Source organism: Dama dama, chromosome 20, assembly GCF_033118175.1.
Source record: "Dama dama isolate Ldn47 chromosome 20, ASM3311817v1, whole genome shotgun sequence".
Taxonomy (NCBI): Eukaryota; Metazoa; Chordata; class Mammalia; order Artiodactyla; family Cervidae; genus Dama; species Dama dama.
The window spans coordinates 3,289,233-3,311,098 of NC_083700.1; the positions used below are offsets into that span (position 1 = coordinate 3,289,233).

The 21,866-nt window shown below is 40.4% G+C and overlaps 1 protein-coding gene across 1 annotated transcript in view; it reads right to left on the reverse strand.

The window, feature by feature from the left end:
• ADCY10 (adenylate cyclase 10) overlaps positions 1–21,866 on the reverse strand; it is a 77,392-nt gene that overhangs the window by 22,084 nt on the left and 33,442 nt on the right. Inside the window, exons 15-21 of the mRNA XM_061119784.1 lie at positions 21,338–21,424; positions 17,691–17,965; positions 15,487–15,623; positions 9,779–9,907; positions 6,706–6,987; positions 6,293–6,583; positions 80–149 (exon numbers count right to left, since the gene is read on the reverse strand). Coding sequence (XP_060975767.1) covers positions 80–149; positions 6,293–6,583; positions 6,706–6,987; positions 9,779–9,907; positions 15,487–15,623; positions 17,691–17,965; positions 21,338–21,424 — 1,271 coding nt within the window. The remainder of the gene's footprint in view (positions 1–79; positions 150–6,292; positions 6,584–6,705; positions 6,988–9,778; positions 9,908–15,486; positions 15,624–17,690; positions 17,966–21,337; positions 21,425–21,866) is intronic.

A 21,866-nucleotide genomic window follows, 5' to 3' on the forward strand; every position in this document is an offset into this window, starting at 1 on the left:
ACAAATAATTCTAACAATTGTCTGAATTTAATGCCAATTGTTCATGCTCTACTTTCTAAACAATTATAGATGACTGTACCTGAGGTTTTCAGAAAATATTTCAGATTTCTTAGAAGTCTCTATTCTGGAAAAAGTGATCTCTTCTTCAGCTGGAAAATAAACAAACAAGTGAGTTGTATCAGTCATTGAAATGATCATGTGGCAGAGATATCTGGACTATACTGAAGCTTCCTGTTCCCCTTCCACAAGAAAATTGTTGTTGCCTAGCCAGGATCTACATTTCTCAGTCCCTTTTGCATCTTTTTCTTTTTCCTTTTTGGTCCCTGTCGTGCTGTGCAGCTTGCAGGATCTCAATTCCCTGGCAAGGGAATGGACCCAAGCCCATGTCAGTGAAAGCACCAAGTGAGTCCTAACCACTGGACCACCACGGAATTTCCTCCTATTTCATTCATTCTTCATTCAGTCTTAAGTGAAGCCATGTGTTAAATTTAAAAATGGGATTCCATCAGAAATAATATATGTCACCTCTGAATTGAGATGGTTAGATATCTTCACCACCTCCTTTCACAGGAAAACAAATTAATTGTGGAGATCTAAGGGGTAGCAAACCCACAACACAGAAGGAGCCTGGGTCCCTGACTGACTGCGAACAAGGCTTATTGTCAAAATGCTCATTGGATCATTAACTAGGCAGGAAAAAACTATCATTCTATTGTGTTAACCCAATGAAATATTGGGGTTTGTTTTAGATGATAACACAATCATAATTTACTCAAAGTATCCTGGAGGAGGGCATGGCAACCCACTCTAGTATTCTTGCCTGGACAATCCCCATGGACAGAGGAACCTGGCAGGCTGCAACCTATGGGGCCACAAAGAGTTGGACATGACTGAAGTGACTAAGCACAACTCAAAGTATAAATTCATGATGCTGAAGAAAGTGATGTCAGCTTCTAATAGAGAAATAGACATTTATTGGGATACCCCCAAAAGGAGAATAACTTAAGGGCAGAGACCCTTGAATTTAAAACCTTCAGTCTATCCAGACTGCAATAGTTTAGAAAATTCCATAAAGATCTTAAAACAGAAAACAAATGAGGATTGCTGAATCTAGCTACTTCTCCATTCAAGGAGAGGGAAGAATCCTAGAGAGCAGAAGGGCCTTGTCTCAGATCATACATCTGTTAGTGATAGAGGTCTCTGGACTCCAAGATAAATGCATTACTCCACAGATCTTTTAATTTATACAATGCAGTCTTAGCATCTACTATCACCTTCTTCTGAAAGCCTTCTGTGCCTTTGCCCCTTAGAATTAGTGCCCCAACTTGTGTGTCCAATGACCCCATTCAGATCTCTATCATCATCCTTTATCATACTATATAAGGATTAATTTGTCCACCTCTCCTAGTCTGCCGTCTGGCTTCCCTAATAGCTCAGTTGGTAAAGAATCTGCCTGCAATGCAGGAGTCCCCGGTTCCATTCCTGGGGCAGGAAGATCCACCGGAGAAGGGATAGGCTACCCACTCTAGTATTCTTGGGCTTCCCTGTGGCTCAGCTGGTAAAGAATCCGCCTGCAATGTGGAAGACCTGGGTTTAACTCCTGAGTTTGGAAGATCCCCTGGAGAAGGGAAAGGCTACCCACTCCAGTATTCTGGCCTGGAAAATTCAATGGACTGTATAGGCCATGGGGTCGCAAAGAATCAGACTGAGCAACTTTCACTTTCCTAGTCTGCTGTCTAATTCAACTCTAGTGAATAGAAGCTGAATAAACTGAATTATACCTTTATCCTCCTACTTCTCTAGAACTTGCTTGTTAGAGTTACCAGTAAAAACAAGGTGCCAAACCCAAACATTACACCTTTGTCTGCACCTCATGACACCTCTTGGCAGCATTTGCAACAACTGACCTCTCCTCGCCTTTACTGGCTTCTCCAACACCCATTCCCTTGATTTCTTTCCTCACTGGCTGCCCATTTTGCTGGCTCCTACTGCTCTATCGATGTGCCTAAAACAACCTCTGGCACATGTAAGAAACTCAATAAATATTTACTAAATGAGTAAATGAAATGTTGAATGAGAAAATCGCATATTGAGAAGATCAAAGGAATGAGAGGAGAGGTCCCTGAAGAATTAGGTGGAGCAAGTGGAAGGAAAGAACCCAGGAGGAAGCCCGTGGGCTTCCTTAGATTGGATCAAGACTTAGAAAATAAGTTTTTAGGAAGGACTCAGGATTGACAGAGAACTGAAAAGGGAATCAACTTCTTCACTATCTGATGCATACCTCCTGCTGTGTTCTTAAAACTCATATGATATTAACATGCCCTTCTCCAGCATTACTTAAAAGCATACCTCACACTTAGGGGAGATTTGGCGATAACAAATGTCTTTGTTTTTGCTTTCAGCCAAGACTGAAACAGGATATTATAGCAAAGACATTGCAAAAAGGAAATTTCATAAAAACTCTAGGAAAACTAAACTTTTGTTAAGAAATCTATTCACAGTATATTACTTAGTTCTATAACAGCAGTTACATAATCTTAATAATGTAGATACTTGATTAATTTATCTAATGATAGTGCTATAACAATATTGGGAGAGAGTTGCCCAAGAGTGCTGTAATAAAGTTAGATTTTTCACCTACCATAGCAAGATTAAAACAGGTGATGTCAGAATTTGATTTTTTAAAAAGCAGCGTTAACATATCACTTAGCATATGGAGGTAATGACTAGAAAGAAGAACTGAGTTAAAAATATTTGCCCTTGTGACTTCCCTCAGGGTCCAGCAGTTAAGACTTCACCTTCCAAAGCAGGGGGTACAGGTTCCATCCCTGGTTGGGGAGCTAAGATCCCACATGGCTCATGGCCAACAAAAACAACATAAGCAACATTGTAACAAATTCAATAAAAGGCTTTAAAAATTTTGTTGTTACTCAGTGGCTAAGTCCTCTCTGACTTTTTGTGACCCAATGGACTGCAGCATGCCAGGCTTCCCTGTCCTTCACTATCTCCCAGAGTTTGCTCAAACTCAGGTTCATTGAGTTGGTGATGCCATCCAACCATCTCATCCTTTGTTGCCCACTTCTCCTCCTGCCCTTAATCTTTCCCAACATCAAGGTTTCTTCCAGTGAGTCAGCTCTTTGCATCACGTGGGCAAAGTATTAGAGCTTAGCATCACTGATATTCTTTTGATGAATATTCAGGGTGATTTCCTTTAGGATTGACTGGTTTGATCTCCTTGCAATCCAAGGACTCTTAAGAGTCTTCACCAGCACCACAATTTGAGAGCATCAATTCTTTGGTGCTCAACCTTCTTTATGGTCCAACTTTCATATCCATATATAACCACTGAAAATGGTCCACACCAAAAAAAAAAAAAAAAAAAACCCTTTAAAAAAAGGAACTACTGAACATATGAATGCAGGACAGTAGGTCTTGGGACTATTGTTTTTATGGTAAAACTTTCAGGAAATCTAAAAAATGTCTTTATTTACTTATTTATTTTTGCTTTAAATAAATGATTTATTTTTATTATTTTTTTATATTGTAGTGGTTTTTGCCATACATTGACATGAATCAGCCATGGATTTACACGTGTTCCCCATCCCGATCCCCCCTCCCGCCTCCCTCTCCATCCCATCCCTCTGGGTCTTCCCAGTGCACCAGTCCTGAGCACTTGTCTCATGCATCCAACCTGGGCTGGCGATCTGTTTCACCCTTGATAGTATACTTGTTTCAATGCTATTCTCTCAGAACATCCCACCCTCGCCTTCTCCCACAGAGTCTAAAGTCTGTTCCGTACATCTGTGTCTCTTTTTCTGTTTTGCATATAGGGTTATCGTTACCATCTTTCTAAATTCCATATATATGTGTTAGTATGCTGTAATGTTCTTTGTCTTTCTGGCTTACTTCACTCTGTATAATGGACTCCAGTTTCATCCATCTCATTAGAATTGATTCAAATGAATTCTTTTTAATGGCTGAGTAATATTCCATACTGTATATGTACCACAGCTTTCTCATCCATTCGTCTGCTGATGGGCATCTAGGTTGCTTCCACGTCCTGGCTATTATAAACAGTGCTGCGATGAACATTGGGGTGCATGTGTCTCTTTCAGATCTGGTTCCCTTGGTGTGTATGCCCCCGAGTGGGATTGCTGGGTCACATGGCAGTTCTGTTTCCAGTTTTTTAAGGAATCTCCACACTGTTCTCCATAGTGGCGGTACTAGTTTGCATTCCAACCAACAGTGTAAGAGGGTTCCCTTTTCTCCACACCCTCTCCAGCATTTATTGCTTGTAGACTTTTGGATAGCAGCTATTCTGACTGGTGTGTAATGGTACCTCATTGTGGTTTTGATTTGCATTTCTCTGATAATGAGTGATATTGAGCATCATTTCATGTCTTTGTTAACCACCTGTATGTCTTCTTTGGAGAAATGTCTGTTTAGATCCTTGGCCCACTTTTTGATTGGGTCATTTATTTTTCTGGACTTGAGCTGCAGGAGTTGCTTGTATATTTTTGAGATTAATCCTTTGTCTGTTTCTTCATTTGCTATTATTTTCTCCCATTCTGAAGGCTGTCTTTTCACCTTGCTTATAGTTTCCTTTGTTGTGCAAAAGCTTTTAAGTTTCATTAGGTCCCATTTGTTTATTTTTGCTTTTATTTCCAATATTCTGGGAGGTGGGTCCATAGAGAATCTTGCTGTGATTTATGTCGGAGAGTGTTTTGCCTATGTTCTCCTCTAGGAGTTTTATAGTTTCTGGTCTTACATTTAGATCTTTAATCCATTTTGAGTTTATAAAAAATGTCTTTATTTAAAGATATCTAGTTGACACCCTTCTGAATAGGTGAAAAATTCTGATAAGGGAGATAGTTGAGCCCTAGCCTCACTCAGCTGGAGGTGCTGATGACTGGACATCAGCAGACATTTCTCAGAGACACCCCACCATATATGTTCCAGAGTGAAAGTTACGGTGCATTGGAGAACCTGAAATAACTCAAGTTGTTTTCTCTGGTGGCCCTAGCCAGCCTGCTGAAGACCAGCTCTGCTAGCTGCCAGCTGATTTTACTCCTCACCAAATAAGTAAATTAATTAAAACATACATATTTATTTGTAAAGTAAGACTCGCTGATTCCAGAGAGTCTGGAATATTCTTTCCCTTTTATCTCTGTCAGTCAACTCTCTCCTATGAATACCTTCACTGGTGCTTTGACTGTAGCCCTACATTGGGATCTTTCACTGAAGCTACCTTGATCTGGTCATGCATCTTCTTTAGCTCTCCATTGCCTGCTCTCTTAATGTTTGTTTTATTCTAACACTCCACTACTAGGAGTCTTCTCTCACTCTTACGGGTACTCTTGGGAGCAACTTAAAATGGCAGCAGGCTGACTTTTTCTCCCAGGTGAGTTATATCTTATTTATGGGATAAATAAATCCTTTCCCAAACTCTGGGAGGGCAGGTTGATCCTGCTGCAGCCACTGGGCACTCTGGCTTCATGGGGTATGAGGTTTTCTGTGTCCTCCAAGCAAGTTCAAAGGAGACAACTGTCTAGGGTTGGGGTGATGACGGAAGCAAGCCACTTGGGGGTACACAGTTACTCCTCAGTTCTTGCCAAGTCTCCCCACAAATCCCAGCCCTCTCCACGCTCTTCCTCACTTCATGTCTTGAATGTGGATGAAGGATCCAAGATAATAACTGATTCTCAACTATTTCCTTTGTACATTCATCTATTTGCCTCACTTTGGATTGCAACATTCATTGTATCTTGGTACTTGGTACAAATTTTAACATCATGAATCCCTGTCCTGAACCCAAGCGCTCTTTTCTGGGACCCTGACCTGTTTAGTCCTGGCTAATTCTCTCCCACTCATACTCCTTTTCCACTGAAACCTTGTTTCAAACTACACAGAGCAACAGCATTCTTATCTGCAAGAAACATTACTCCCTCTTCGATCATGCTCCCTTCCTTGGGTTCCACCCCTTGATGTGATTGTCTGTTTTACCCCTTTGGAAATTATAATTTGAGCTCTGGTCATATCTCATTTCTACCAGAGTCCTTATCCCCATATCCACCCTGACAATCTCACCGTGAGATTGGTTCTGCCAACTCAGTTGCATGTACACTCCTCAACTCTCCCTGCCTCGATGACCTACACTGCTTAAGTCTCATCATTTGTGGTGTCTGAGTCAGAAGAGGACTTGAAACCCTCATGGTCTAGATCTACTCCTTTAGGTCTTGCCTTTGTTTTCCCCAGGAATAATTAGAACTAATTAGGAATGACAAAAGTTTACTTTGAAATCCATGGGACTTAGCCATCTTCCTAATGTTATCCAAGTCCAAAGTGTTGAGCCGGATATCCACTGCGAAGTGATGAAAGGGGACGAAGTCTCCACTTCGGCAGGGGTCACACCTGTGGGCGTTTTCTTCCAGAAAGCGGGCACATTTCAAGTGCATCGCTTTCTTCTGGTCCTTCAACCACAGCTCATAGGCTGTTTTCTGCATCATTGGGCTGCAGAATCGAATGATGTGGCACTGAATCACCTCACTTTCCAGTTCACGGAGCTGTTCCTCCTCACCATGATCTAGAGAGGGCAGAGACACCATGGATAAAAAGTCAGCCTCTGCTACAAAACACAGATCTGTTCTTTTATCAAGATGTGCCTTAAACTGAAGGAACTATGATTCATTTCCAGGCTCTACTCACCCATTCCTTCAATGAGTGGCTTCAGAGAAAGGGATCGATAATTCACCTCAAATGAAGCTGCATTCTTTTCTAGGGCCATTCGGAGCTCCTTGCCATTCTGGAAACAATCAAAGATGTTGGATTCCACAAGGGTTGCCAGGGCATTGATCATCATCTTCATGTCCCAACAAGGGAGAATCTCAAACAATAGCTCTGTAGTGAAAGTTAGGCCAATGATGGCAGCACATCTCACCAACATCTGGTGGGACAGGCTCATGCTATCCAGCTGGACCAGAGAGATTTCTGCAGGTAGAAAGTCACACAAATAGGGAATTAGTCATCTGTCTTTATCAAAAGTATTCGAGAGATGGACAACTGTCCGGCTCTACAGTTCTTGTTCACAAAACTATAGCCAGCTGAGCTAAGCCAAAAGAAGTATTTGCTTAGTACCTACTTAGCAGATAGCACTCGGGAGTACAAAAGATGGAGATGCTATGACCTAAAAATATGCATGTCCCATTGGCCATGACAATAAGATCAATTTCAAGGTGTTCTGATTTTGTGTTAAAATGTGACAGGGGTGTGTGAGGAGAGGAGAGGTCACGGTAGGCCACAGTGGTCAGAACGAGCAGGACCCAGGAATTCCCTGTCAGTTCAGTGGTTAGGTCTCCGGGCTTTCACTGCCAAAAGCCTGGGTTCAATCCCTGGTTGGGGAATTAAGATCCTACAAACTGCACAGTGAAGCCAAAAAATAAAAAAGAGCAGGGCCTGACTTCCATGTTCTGTGCTGACTTCTCCAGCGGGTCATTCTCTATCTTCTTCACTAGCTACCCTTTCTCCTGGAACTTCCTGGCAATAAAATTTCTCTATCTGCACCAGCATTAATTTATTCTTGTGACAACTCATTATTACCTCTATGATCAAGACCAAGTGGCAGAGAGCTCCTAGCTCCAATTCCATCTTCTTATCTAAGCTTGAGTATCAAAGGTCACATAACTTCCTGGGCTCTTGACCAGTATGTCCTTGTATTGCATCACCCACATCGGGACAAAATATGAACTCCTCAACCTGTCCACAGAACACTGTAGAAACCAAACTAGTCCAGATGTAAGGAGGGAGAGCAGATGTAAGCTTTTATATGGAGAATGAATAAACAAGGTCCTACTGCATAGCACAAAGAACTATATTTAATATCCTGTAATAAACCATAATAGAAAAAGAATGTGGAAATTCCCTGGAGGTCTACTTGTTAGGATTCCAGGTTTTCACTGACGTGGCCTGGGTTCAATCCCTGGTTGAGGAACTAAGATTCTGCAAGCCACATAGTACAGTTTAAAAACAAAAAGTATACAATTTTGTATATATATATGTAATATATATGTATAAAAATGTATATATATATATACATTTTGTGTATTTAAATGTGTATATATATATATATATATATATATATATATAACAAAAATCACTTTGTTCTACAGCAGAAATTAGCACACATTATATGTAGATCAACTTATTCAATAAAAAAACACTGATTAAAAGAAGCCAAACTAGTTTACCTTGCTACTTTACTAGTCATAGTGAATGAAACACAAGCAATGCTATTTTGAAGACTGAGAACTTGAGGTCTCATCCTTCTACTAAACATTTGAACATTCCATAGAAGGCATGGACTTGAGCTGAATGCATGCTAGAACACTGCTTGAAATTAGTTTCTCTTGAAATGAATAATAGTACAGCCCTGATATAAATTCCCTTGTTTGTCATTTCAGAAGTAGATAGCTGAGAAAAAATGTCAGTTAGATTTTTTTATCTCATTATTTGATTTCTGCTTAATTGCAAATGGACTATACTTCATTCTTTTATGCAGTTGAATAAAACCTTGTTCAAATCAGACTCCAGAATATGCACAGGGGGAAGGTGGCTTCTATTTAGAAAAGGAAAAGCCAAGCCTACTATGGAGCCTTCCCATTGCCTAGGTAACATGAAATAGATAAAGCCAGTCTTCTATCTTCCTTTTGAAAGATTGTTGCTGAGCTGTGCAAAACGCTGGGATTCTTGGCCTCTGGAGGAGAATTCAATCCAGGGCCAGTGACAAGGCTTGATCGCTCAGAGCTTCTGTGTAATAAAGTTTTATTAAAGTACAAAGGAGATAGAGAAAGCTTCTGACATAGACATCAGAAGGGGGCAGAAAGAGTGCCCCCCTGCTAGTCTTTACCCAGTCCATAGCTACTGTGTGTGTCTGTTAGTCGCTCAGTCGTGTCCGACTCTTTGTGACCCCACAAACTGTAGCCTGCCAGGCTTCTCTGCCCATGGAATTCTACAGGCAAGAATAACTGGATTGGATTGCCATTGCCTTCTCCAGAGGATCTTTCTGACCCAAGGATCAAACCCTGGTCTCCTGCATTGCTGGATGATTCTTTACCACTTGAGCTACAGGGATAGCTCCTAGCAAGCTGCTAATTAGAGAAAGGAGATGTCTCAAAACTCAGACTGGCACCAGGCCCCTCATCCACAACATGCATTTTGAGATGACATTGGCACCAGGGGAGTCATCCTGGGCCATAAAACGATTGACATGAATTTTGAAGAAAGGCAGGTTTCCAAGCAAATACAGTCTTACTAACATAGCTTAAGAGAATATTTGCATGAGTAAACCATAGTGGTTTGTCAAGTCAGTTCCTTGTCTTAGGCAGAACCAACTTGAAGACCGTCTAGGATAAACACATTGTTCATTAACATAGCTTAAGAAAAACATTTCCATAAGAAAAATGCATTGGTTAGCTCAAGGTTTGAGAAAAGTTAAGTTCAGGTAGAACCAGGTGTTGTCATGGCAACACAGAATTTTAAAAGAAACCTCATTTTAAATTTGTACAGAGAAGGGGAAAAACATCTAACACTTGTAGTTTGTTTCCTCCTGCCACTTAAGAGAGAGATAAAAAATGTCTGACACTTGCAGCCTATTTCCTCGTTTGGAGACCCCTGGCCTTCCTGTCTGTTACCCTCTCACTTTCTCCTTTGTTGAAGCATCCTAAAGAAAGCAAGAGGAAAATCTAGGTCCTGGAAAATGAATACCATATCACATTTTCTTTACCTTTTAATGATGCTGGTGGTGACAAGTTTTTCAATCTGACACCACTCGCGAGGTTACAGACTTCTTCATTTTCCTCCTCAACACCGAAAGTAAACATTTTTAAATCCTCTTTTGGCTTAGCAAAGTTCTCTATAGAGAGGTATAGGGGAAGAAAAGTTGAGAGTCATTGCACTATTATTATCTGGGTTTTCCAATAAACTTCAAGATGGGTCTCACATGAGAAAGAGCAGGCAGAGATGTGTGTCAGCCCCTAAAATATTCTGGAATACTGTTTTAAGTAAAGCTGACATATGAAAATCAAAATTTACTCAAAACATGTTTTTCTTTCCCTCCCCTGCCCAAGAAAAAAAGGATTGGTAATAACAACTGAACGTCTTCCATAATACATGCACTTTTACAAAAATTCGATTCAAAGATTATCAGGATGTATCTTACAGTTCATACTTACTATATGTGCATGCATGCTGAATCACTTCAGTCACATCCGACTCTTTGCAACTGTATAGACCATAGCCCACTAGGCTCCTCTATCCCTGAAGATTCTCCAGGCAAGCATTGCCGTGCCCTCCTTCAGGGGATCTTCACGACCCAGGGATTGAACTGGTGTCTCATGTCTCTTGCATTGGCAGGCAGGTTCTTGACCACTAGCACCACCTGGGAAGCCCATACTTCTTATATATGATATACTTATATGTATACTTACAGTATATACTTGTATGCACACTGAAATACCCACACTCAGAGGCAGGCATATTCTGTAGAAGACTGTACTCTCCTTAAGATTGGTTATTGTCAGAAAGAGATTTTAGGGACTTCCTTGGTGGTGCAATGGTTAAGAATCCACCTACCAGTTCAGGGAACACAGGTTTGATCTCTGGTCCAGGAACTAAGATACCACATACCTTGGAGCAACTAAGCCTACTTGGCAGACTACTGAGCCTGTACACTAGAGTCTCAGTGTTGCAACAAGAAAAGTCACTGCAATGAGAAGCCCACAAACCACAATTGAGTAACCCCACTTGCCACAACAAGAGAAAGCCTGCACAAAGCAACAGACTGAGTGCAGCCAAAAATAAATTTTAAAAAAAATTTTAAGAACTAATTTTTTAATAAAAGAAAGATATTAAGAATGAAGTTTGAATATAAACTTGCATAGTAATTTTTTCTCCTGGCACTCCAAAATGTATTACTTATTTGTCCCTCCAGTCATTCATTAACACTTGAGTTGCAATGTCATGGACCGGGCACGGGTTGGAAAAGAATTTCCAGACATGAGACAGAATGAGAGGGAAATACAGTTTATTAGAGTGGGAAGAGCTGTTAGAACAGCAGGCCAGCTCAAGGGAGAACTGGCGTTGAACAGGGGTCCTCAGTCCACTTTTATACCCAGGGTACAAGGAGTGGGATAGAGGTCCTGCAGGTCATTTGCTGGTTGGATGAGGCACATAAACTGGGGGGGGGTGGGGGGGTGGGTGGGAAGAGTAAGGCAAATATCTTCTCCCTATGGGGTAGGAGAGGAGACAGGTTATGCTAGGAAGACCTGAAATCCGTTAACAGTTACAATGTGGGGGAGGAAGTGATGATAAGGGTCTGGTTTTTCCGTTCCTGCATTCCAGGACCCTCCTTGGTTTTATCTACTCTTTTGTCCTTGGGTCACCACATGCAAGACACTGAGATAGGCGATGTGGAAATATGAGGGTGACCATAACCAAGTTCCTGAACTCCTGGAAAGAAAAGCTATATACACAGAGAGTCAGATAACCAGACAGTAAATAAGTGCCACATGAGTAGGCACAGATGGTAAGTGTGGGAGGGTTCATAACACAGTATAGACTTTTTATGCATCAGAACCTGTGAAGGCTATAAATGTGGCTAATGCATGCTTCCAGCCCTCAAGGATTTTAAGATTTATGGAATCTGATATTTAGGTAACTAATCATCAAACAGGAAAAGTGACTTAAGAGCTAAAGAGCAAAGAGGAATAGAGAATAAAGGACAATTAATTCAGTCAGTAGATTCAGGAAGGCTTCATAGAGGAAGAAATATTTTGGTTGAACCTTAAAGAAGGAAGGGATATTCCAAGTAGAAAATAGAAGGGTGATCAACGCAAAAGCACAGAAGCCATGAGCATTTTGCAATGTAGGGAAATGTAAAGAGGCCAGTATGACATGACTAAACCACAGTGGGTGAAGTGCTGGAGTGCTTCATTACTGTAGGAGATGTATGTACTTAGAGAGAAGGCTTGAGAGCAGAGTGTGCAGGGCATTCAATACCACACTATGAAGCTTGGACTTTGTTCCACAGACAGTGGGGAAATATCCCAAGTTGGATAGTAGTGATCCAACCAACTATTTTTAGGAAGATAACACTGGAAGCAGGGAGGACAGGCAAGAGACTAGGAAGGTGCGTAAGAAACTATGACAATGGAATATCAGGAAGTGAAGATGGATAGGATTATGCAAGTGATAATGCAAAGAAAACTGATGATATTGAGAAAATGAGACCTAGGCAAGATAGTGATGGAGGTGAGAGAGACATTAGTGTTGCCAATAATCAAGCTGGGAAATATAAGAGGAGATGCAGTATGGGAGGGAGGTAATGCGTTACATTTTCTATTTGTTGAGTTCAGTGGGATGTATAGGACAGTCCAATGGGCAATTGCAAATATGGGTCTGGAATTAAGAGTGAAATTAAGGTTGGATATTACGTACACAAACACACACATACTCACTCACATGTGCACTTCACACATAGAAGGCTGGAAAACAAATGAAAAACTGAAAACAAGTGGAGACAGAGTACTGAGTTAGCAAAGAGAAAGGTTGAGGATGGAATGTGAAGAATGCTCTCCTCCGAACATAGACCCAGGGGGAGGAGCCAATCTGAGGACTGGTCAGCGAGGCAAGTGGAGCAAAGGAAGAGTTCAGGATCAGGGAAGCAAATGAAGGGTAGCATACCAAAAAAGGGGTCAGGTGTGTGCATGTGTCATGGGGGTAGGAGAATAGGGATTAAGAATTTGACTTGACAGGGAGACTCCTGGTAAGTCTAGTGGTTAGTATTCAGCACTTTCACTACTGTAGCCCGGATTCAACTCCTGGTCAGGGAATTGAGATCCTACAAGCCACACGGCCAAAAATATATACAGAACACGACTTGATCCACGCTCTTCTGTGCTTTTTAATCTCCCTTTCCAGGACCTAGCACTGTGGTGACCATTCTTTTATCACTCTAGGTACAAGACCTTTAGGTACAGGCCATCCTAGGACTGGAGATTCAGGAGTATATAAAACTTCCTGCCTCAGGGAGCTGACATTCTCACAGTGGAAGACAAATAATAACCAACAGATAAATAAATTAATAGGATAACCTCACAATGTGACTCAGTTTTGTGAACAAAGAAACACAGTGATAGAGACTAATGAGAAAGCTCAGAATAGGGAAGGTCTTCCTTAAGCAAGGCATGGTCAGAGAAAGTGATTGAGGTGATAACACCTGAGGTAAGGGAAGAGGAAGTAGGTATGCAAAACACCTGAGGAGGGGAGCAGCCAGGAACTCAGGGTGTTAGAGGAGCAGAGATGTGGCTGGAGCGTATTTCAGAATGTTGGTGTGACCACAGCGGGGGTGGAAGTCAGCTCCCACAGGGATCTCCAGTCCAAGGTAGGGAATTTGGATTTCATTGTAAATCCAATAGGAAACCACTAAAAGTTGTTTGGTTTTTAAAAAATCTGTTTATTTGGTAAGTTTCAAATTTATCAAAAGTTGTAAGAATAACACTATTAATCTTTATTCAAATTCATCTATTGTTAACATTTTGCCCCATTTGCTATATATACCCTTTGTTCTCTATGTACATATTTCTCAGAAGCATTTCATTTGAGTATTAAGTCGTATAAATCACGCCCTTTTACTCCCAAATACTTTACTCTGAACTCCCCAAGAATAACAATTCTCTTACGTAAGTAGAAGTACTTATCATCTTTTGCTGTCCATATTCCAGTTTTGTCAGCTGACTCAATAAGGTTCTTTAGCATTCTTTTTTTTGTATACATCCCAGGCGTCCTCCAACAGGTGAGTGGCTAAACAACCTCTGATATGTCCATACCATGGGACACTACTCAGCAACTAAGACCAAACTACCGATACACACAGAAACCCAGATAATCTTCAGAGAACTATGCTGAGTGAAAAACAATCTCAAAAGATCACATACACTGTATTATTCCATTTATAAAAATTCCTTAGAGTGACAAAATTATAGATATGAAGAACTGATTAGTGATTACCAGGGCAGGAAGAATGGGTGGGAGGGAAGTGGGGTGGCTGTAATGGCACCACGAGGGATCCTCGTGGTGATGAAAATATTATGTATCTTGACTGTATCAATATTAATGTCCTGGTTGTGATATTATCGGAGTTTTGCTGATGTTACTATGGGGGAAAACCAGGTAAAGGGTGCACATTAATTGAATCTCTCCATATTATTCTTTTAGCCAAAAAGTTCATTTGAGTTTTCCCATAACACCTTATGGAAAAACCCAAAGGAACTTTTTGGCCAACCCAATACTTGTTACAACTGTATGTAAACTTATGACCACCTCAAAAAGTTTAATGAAAGAAACTCATCGAGGCAGCAAAGTATTATTGTATTCAGTCACTTCGCTTATATTCAAAGAGATTCCCAGAACGCCTACTGTGGTGTAAGACACAGGAAAGGTGCTCAATAGACCTTTGTTGAGTGAATAAATGAGAAAGGATTTGAGTTCCTCTATTCTACATTATAGAGCAGGTAGCTGGCAATAAAGGTTGTGACTAATCCCTAAATATCAGCTATTAAATGTCATATGGAGAACTGAAATCTGGACTCCTAACTTCAAAGCCAAAATTTTCTTTTGATTGCACTGTTCTAACTTTTTTCATAGCATAGATGCTATCTCTTAAACCTTTGTGTCTAAATATAGTTTCTTCCTTTCTTCTAAATATAGTTCCTTCTTTTCTTTTTTGTGAGCATATTATTTTTTCTCCTTATCACTGCCACCTCCCTGAACAACTAGCATACCCACCCCAGACATTTTCCTATCATTCACATTAATCCTAATCCTCTGCACCCCAGCTTGCATCTGTATCCCTTTCCCCAACCCCCACCCTTCTCCCTTCAACAAAACCATTTTCTTAAAAATTCCACCTGGTTTCTTTGTGCCATTATCTCAAAATTCATCCTCCTGCATGTCTACCATGAGAACCTTGTTGACAATTCACTTTGAGATAATCATTTTACCTCTAGAAAACAAGTTATTCTTTTTCCCTGATAACATCCACATCCCTCATCAGTTCTGATTCTGGGCTTTAAGATTCTCTGGTGTTCTTTCATTTCTTTTTTTTTCAATCTTTTAATTTTTTTTCCCATTTATTTGTATTAGTTGGAGGCTAACTACTTCACAAGATTGTAGTGGTTTTTGCCATACATTGATATGAATCAGCCATGGATTTACATGAGTTCCCCATTCTTTCATTTCTATTACAGGTCGACATTCTTTCTCCCAGTTCAGTGAGACCCTGACAATGTTAAGTTCTCTCACATTCTGGGATATCAAGCCCAACATTCACTGCCTCCTCAAACCCTTTTAGGAAGAAGCCTATGGAAAAGCCTACTCTTGTCACCCTCTCTTCAGAAGGAGAGTGAGAGAAAGAACCATCATTACAGGACTTACTGAACAGGTTATTCCAGGTCACATTTGTCTTTTCCTCAGACTCCATTGCTTGGAAAATGAGTACCCTGTGATGGTCTAGGTTTTTAAGCAATTCTTCACAGTAAAATGGAATTCCACAGCTTCCCTCCGCCAGATACCTGTAGTGAAAACAAGGCAACCTATTTATATCAAAGAACTATCTTTTAGGAAGGAAAAATATTTGAGTCTTCTCAATCACTCAGAAATAATCACATCTCTTTCTCCATTTGTTTTGGTTTGCTTTCCATTTTTAGGGATTGCCTTTGCTTTTTTTTCTTTCATTTTTGAAAATTACATAAAACATTTAAATCTTTCCAAACTCAAAACTATGTAATAAGGCACATCCTCAGTCTTGCTTCCCTACCTCACCTTATAAGTAACCATTTAAATTAGTTTCTGGCTTATCCTTTCAAGGTTTCTTTCAAAAACTATAGAAAATGCACATATATATTTCACCCCTTTCCTTAGATTAAAAAACAGCACTTTGTCCATACTGCACACTAGGCTGCCCCTTGTTTTTCCCTCAATAATGTATCTTGGTCATCCCTCCGTATCAGTTCAGTTCAGTTCAGTTGCTCAGTCGTGTCCGCCTCTTTGTGACCCCATGAATTGCAGCACGCCAGGCCTCCCTGTCCATCACAAACTCCCGGAGTTTACTCAAGCTCATGTCCATCGAGTTGGTGATGCCATCCAGCCATCTCATCTCTGTTGTCCCCTTCTCCTCCTGCCCCAAATCCCTCCCAGCATCAGGGTCTTTTCCAATGAGTCAACTCTTCACATGAGGTGGCCAAAGTATTGGAGTCGCAGCTTCAGCATCAGTCCTTCCAATGAACACCCAGGACTTAACCTCCTTCAGGATGGACTGGTTGGATCTCCTTGCAGTCCAAGGGACTCTCAAGAGTCTTCTCCAACACCACAGTTCAAAAGCATCAATTTTTCGGCGCTCAGCTTTCTCCACAGTCCAACTCTCACATCCATACATAACCACTGGAAAAACCATAGCCTTGACCAGATGGATCTTTGTTGGCAAAGTAACGTCTCTGCTTTTTAATATGCTGTCTAGGTTGGTCATAACTTTCCTTCCATATCAGTAGGACTTTCTTATTTCTTTTTGTAGCTATGTAGGGCTCCATTTTGTGGATGCATCCTAGTTTACTCTAACTGTCCCCTTACAGATGGACATTTGGATTGTTTTCTGTCTTTTACTAGTATAAATAATGCCTCAATAAAAACTGTGTCCATACGTCACTTCATATTTTGGTCAATACATATATTAAAAAAAATTTTTTTGAAGTAGAGTTGATTTACAATGTTGTATTATTTTCAGGTATACAGCAAAATGATCCTATATATATGTACATATATATACACATAACTGTGTTATATATAACTGTGTTACATATGTTCAGATTCTTTTCCCTTATAGGTTATCACAAAATTTTGAGTATAGTTCCCCATAAATATATCTTTGAGACAGAGTCCTAGAATTAGGAAGGCTAGATCAAAAGGTGATGCATATACATAATAAATATATACATATTAAATAAATAAATACAGAGATAAGGAGGGAGAGGCAGGGAGTCAAAGGGAGAGAACACGGAAAATTCATGCCTGGTGTCCGAGACATTGCTCTTCTAGAAGCAAGATAACCTCATTATAAAGAACAGATACCATGGTGGGTTGTAAACAGACAGCTAAGGAAGGGGCATTGTCTATGTTGTTAAGGGGACTGCCAACAAGACACAGTAGAGGAGTCACTGAGAAGACACCCAATCTACCATGACAAAGAACACCAGTACCAGACCATGTTATCACTGGTGACTAAGACCTGGCTCAGTTGTGGGTTGTGGTCTTTAATGTTTACCAATTTGCCTTTCATGTCACTTGCCCACGACTGTGCCCTTAGTCACTATTGGTAAGAGTTGAGTGTACCTATACCCAGCTTGATGAAAGGGAAACAAAACTCATGCCTCTAAGCAAAGTTGAACATGATGTAACAGGAACCATAAAAAGAAAAGGTGAGCAGCATCCATCCTACCAAGCATGTTCAATGGTTGCCTTTGAAAGGCAGGACCAGCAAGAATACTGAAATGGGTGCTTTCAGACACAACCTAAGGAATCTGATGAAGTCTGGACCTGGTGAATAAGTGCAGCTGTCTAGCCCTTAGAATAAATGGGCTACTCACGTGTCCAGTTCTTTGGGGATGCCCCTGACACTGAGGTCTAGGCAGACTTTGTTGAGGATGTCCTTAGGCTGCACGGGTCCAAGGGTGACATAGGTGGTGTTCCTGTTCTTCATTATGGCACTGGCAGCCGCACAGGGTATGTTGACAAAGGGAGACAGGGACATGATGATGAAGATGGGAACAGACCGGATGAGCTTTTCCATAAAGGTCCAGGAGGCTGAATCGATAAACTGGCCCTCATCAATGATGAAAATAATCCTTTCCTCTTTCACTGTCTAAACAAGGTGAAAAAATAGAAAGAAAAATGCTGTAGGACACTTCAGGGTTTTTTTGCTTTTGTTTTTTGGCTCCACCCCCAGACTTATGGGATCCCAGTTCCCCAACAAGGGACTGAACTTGGGCCATAGCAGTGAAAGCACTGGATCCTAGTTAGACCACCAGGGAACTCCCATGACTTCATTTTTCTTGTACATATGTATGGGTATACATGTGTTTCCACTGAGTTTTGCAAAGCTAAGTTAAATCTTTTCTTTCCAGTATCTTTGTGATAATTTAGATTCTGCTAACTTGGAATCTGTGACCATTCGGGCTGAACTGGCTAGAAGAGACTCATACTTGGTCAGATCTTTGTAACAAGATAATGTATAGGATAGATGGGTTGTAGTCAAGTTAAACACCCATTACATAAAAATAACTGAGATTTACTTCAAGTCATTCTAATTTATTGAAAAATGAAGGTCTCCTGGAAATACCAATTTGACATTTATTCAGCCAACATCTATTCAACACGTCTTTACCAGGCACTCACTGGGCTGCATGCTGGAGGCAAAGTGCTGAGAGGAATCGATCTGGTCTTTGCCCTGCCAGCAGTTTATGCTGTGCTAGCTTGAATTACAGCACGTTACACTTAAAAACAGACCAAGTGTCCTCTTCGTGTATAGACTGCTTTTCCCTGACTAGTCTGAATTATTTATTTACTCATTAAGCACTTACCGTGCATCCGTTAGTGTCAGCTGTTCTAAGCACTGGGGATACAGTATTAGACAGAACAGAGAGTTTACATTTTAGTGTGAGCCCTTGTATAGTGGGCTCTATATTTCCATAGTGTAAGATATCTAAATGGAGAAAACTTTTCCCATTCTTACTGCTCCAGACTGCTCTTGGCTTCTTTTGGTTCCCTCTGAGAAGTGATTGTTAAGCCATTCTTTCTCTCTATATGTTTTTATAAACCAAAGCAGTAAAGGGTAATTTCAAATTTCAGAAGACGATCATTCTAAAGTATTATTATAGCCTGTCTTATCACATACACATAGTAAGTCTCCTCTTGCAGCCTCATTCTGTCACCAGATCGTAAGCTCTTCACTGACTCTGAGAACATTTTAACGAATAGGGATTAGCATCCCATTGTTTTGTTTTGTATTTGACTAATATTTTTAAAACTATGGGCAGATAGGAATGCGAGTTTTAGTCATAGAATGGTCTTAGTGAATTATCTGTGAATTGAGGAGAGTAAAGCAAGGACCAAAACCCCCACATGAATTCAATAGTCCATCATTAGCCCCAGCTTCCATAGGTTTAAAATAGGAAGATTGAAGACTCCCCGGTGGTCCAGCAGCTAAGTCTCTGCTCCCAATGCAAGGGGCCCAGGTTTGATCCTTGGTCAGGGAACTAGATCCCACAGGCCACAACTGTAAGATCTTGCATGCCACAATGAAGACTGAAGATCCCGTGTGCTGCAACTAAGACACAGAACAGCCAAATAAATTTAAAAAAAAAATTTTTTTTTAAATAGATTGAATTGGGTCATCTCTAATGTGAATAAAAGCCAACATTTACACTGTACCTACTATGTTCCCAGCACTGTGTGATGCACTCCCATAAGTTAATTCATTTTAAATCTTCATAATGTTTACAGAGGTGGCACTATTGAATCTATTTATTGACAAAAATAAAGCCACTTGTCCAAGATCACATTGATAGTAAGTGATCCAAAGATTGTCATCATAGCACTGAGTCAAAGCACAGCTTTAGTCACAGTCTCCAACTAGATTTGGATCGGAATCACTGAGGAATTTTAAAATAAAAACAAATTAAACAGATTCCTAGGCCCAAACCAAGCCTTTTTCAATTTCAGGTGGAACTCATAAATACATATATTTTATCAAGCTTCCTGGATATTCGTGATGCAAACCGTCCTCAAAATCTGACATTTAGAAATTACTGATATGGCCTTATTTGCCTTCAGTGGAGAAGAAGGAAGTTCTATTGTACATTTATTGCCACAAACTTGAATTGTTTATTATGTGCCAAACATTCTTCTGGGCAATAGTGATACAAAAATGAATAAGAGGCTCCCTCTCCTTAAGAAGTTCACAGTCTCCTGAGGGAGAGAGACACAGATTTAAGTAGCAAATTGCAATACAGTGTGGAAAACATAATAAGAGATATGTCCACAGTGTCACAGAGCACAGTGATAGTAGTTATGCCTTGTGATTTGGGGGAGTTCTCACTGAAGAGGTAACACTGAACGATGAGTAGCATTTCTCCAAGGTTAAAAAAAAGTCTTTTGGCTTTTATCTCATTAGTATTGAGAACTGTTTGACTAGTATAAAGCAAAGGTTGGAGCAATTTGCACATGCTCTGGCAGTTATGTGGAAGATGAGTTGCAGTGGAGAAGGATGACGCACAGAGCTTGGCTGGAAAGCTATAGTAATAGAAGAGAAAGAGCCTGAGCCACAGTGGGGAGAGGATGGATGGGTTCTAGAGTCGGTCTGAGGTAGACATGGAGGACTTGGCAACTGAGTAGATGCAGGAGATTTGGCAAATAGTGAGGAAAGTAGCAAAGATTAACTTGAACGATGTGTGAATGAACTCGTTATTAACTAAACCAAAAGTCAGGATCAGGTTGAGGAAGATAGGATACCGAAGTAGGGGGAAAAAATGAATTTAGTATTAGACACTGAACTGAGTATGATTCCCCATATCCAAGTAGAATACACAGAAGGTTCTTGGAAATATGGTTCTGGTGCTTATAAGAGAGCAAGGGAATGGGATATAAAGTTGGTGATCAACCGCATATAATGGATAGTCATCATATTACTCAGAGAGGAAAAAGTTAACATTGATTGAGTGGCTTCAATGAAAGAGACTCTATTCTAAGTGTTTTACACATAATTTAGTCATTTAAACCTTATAACCCTGTGAGCTGGGTACTATCATTTCTTCACTTTATAGAAAATAAAGTAAAAGCATGGACAGGTTGAGTCATTTGATCAAGCTTACCTAGGTAGCAAATGATAGGCCTAAGGGCGCAAGCTTTTGTAGTCTGACTACAGAGCCTGTATACATAACTGGTTTGATAGATCACTTCTTATACAGAGGGAGGAAAAAAAAAGGACTGGTTTTAAGAAGAGGTCAAGCTCCCAGGAGTAATGTGAAAGAACTTCTTTCAAATACAACTAAATTCTCAACAGACTCTCACCTTGGGGTTTCGAAGGATGGAGGACAATGAAACACTTTGGGTTAAAGCTTTCACATAATTCACAGCTTCTTGTCATTGGAATCTGAACGCTTGAGGCAACCTGGCTTTGTGGTGAGATGCCCAGTTTCTCCCCTCCCCCCATTACTTGACCCATAGATGCTCTTACTTGCTCCAAGATCTTCATAAACAACGCCTCCAACTGCTTTTGTTTTCTTATGGTGCTCATCTTGGAAACCTCTCGTGAAATAGGGAACTATATAAAAAATTATAAGAATATTGAGTATTGAAAAATAGCAGAGGGAACTACTAGTTGTATGTCTTTGGCTGTTCACTTTACTGTTCTGTGCCTTAAAATCCTCGTATGTTAGATAATTCATAACATCTCTTCCAGCTCTATGTCATTGAATCTAATAGATAGGAGAAAAAATAGGGCACACTCTTATCTTTGCATTGGCAATCACCTTTGGGAGCAGAGGGATTTTGTGCCCTTGACTAGCTAATATAGTATACCTAGGATGGGAAGGTGAGGAAAAAAAAAATGAATCAGCAGGTGGTTATTTGGATTTTCTTGAGTCTGGTACCAATATATCTTAGGAAGGTGGGTGCTCATTCAAGGATTGGGAGCCATTTCCTTACCACCTTGGATGCCCTAGATGAGAAAAAAAAGTATCATAAAAACCAAAGAGACGCAGTGT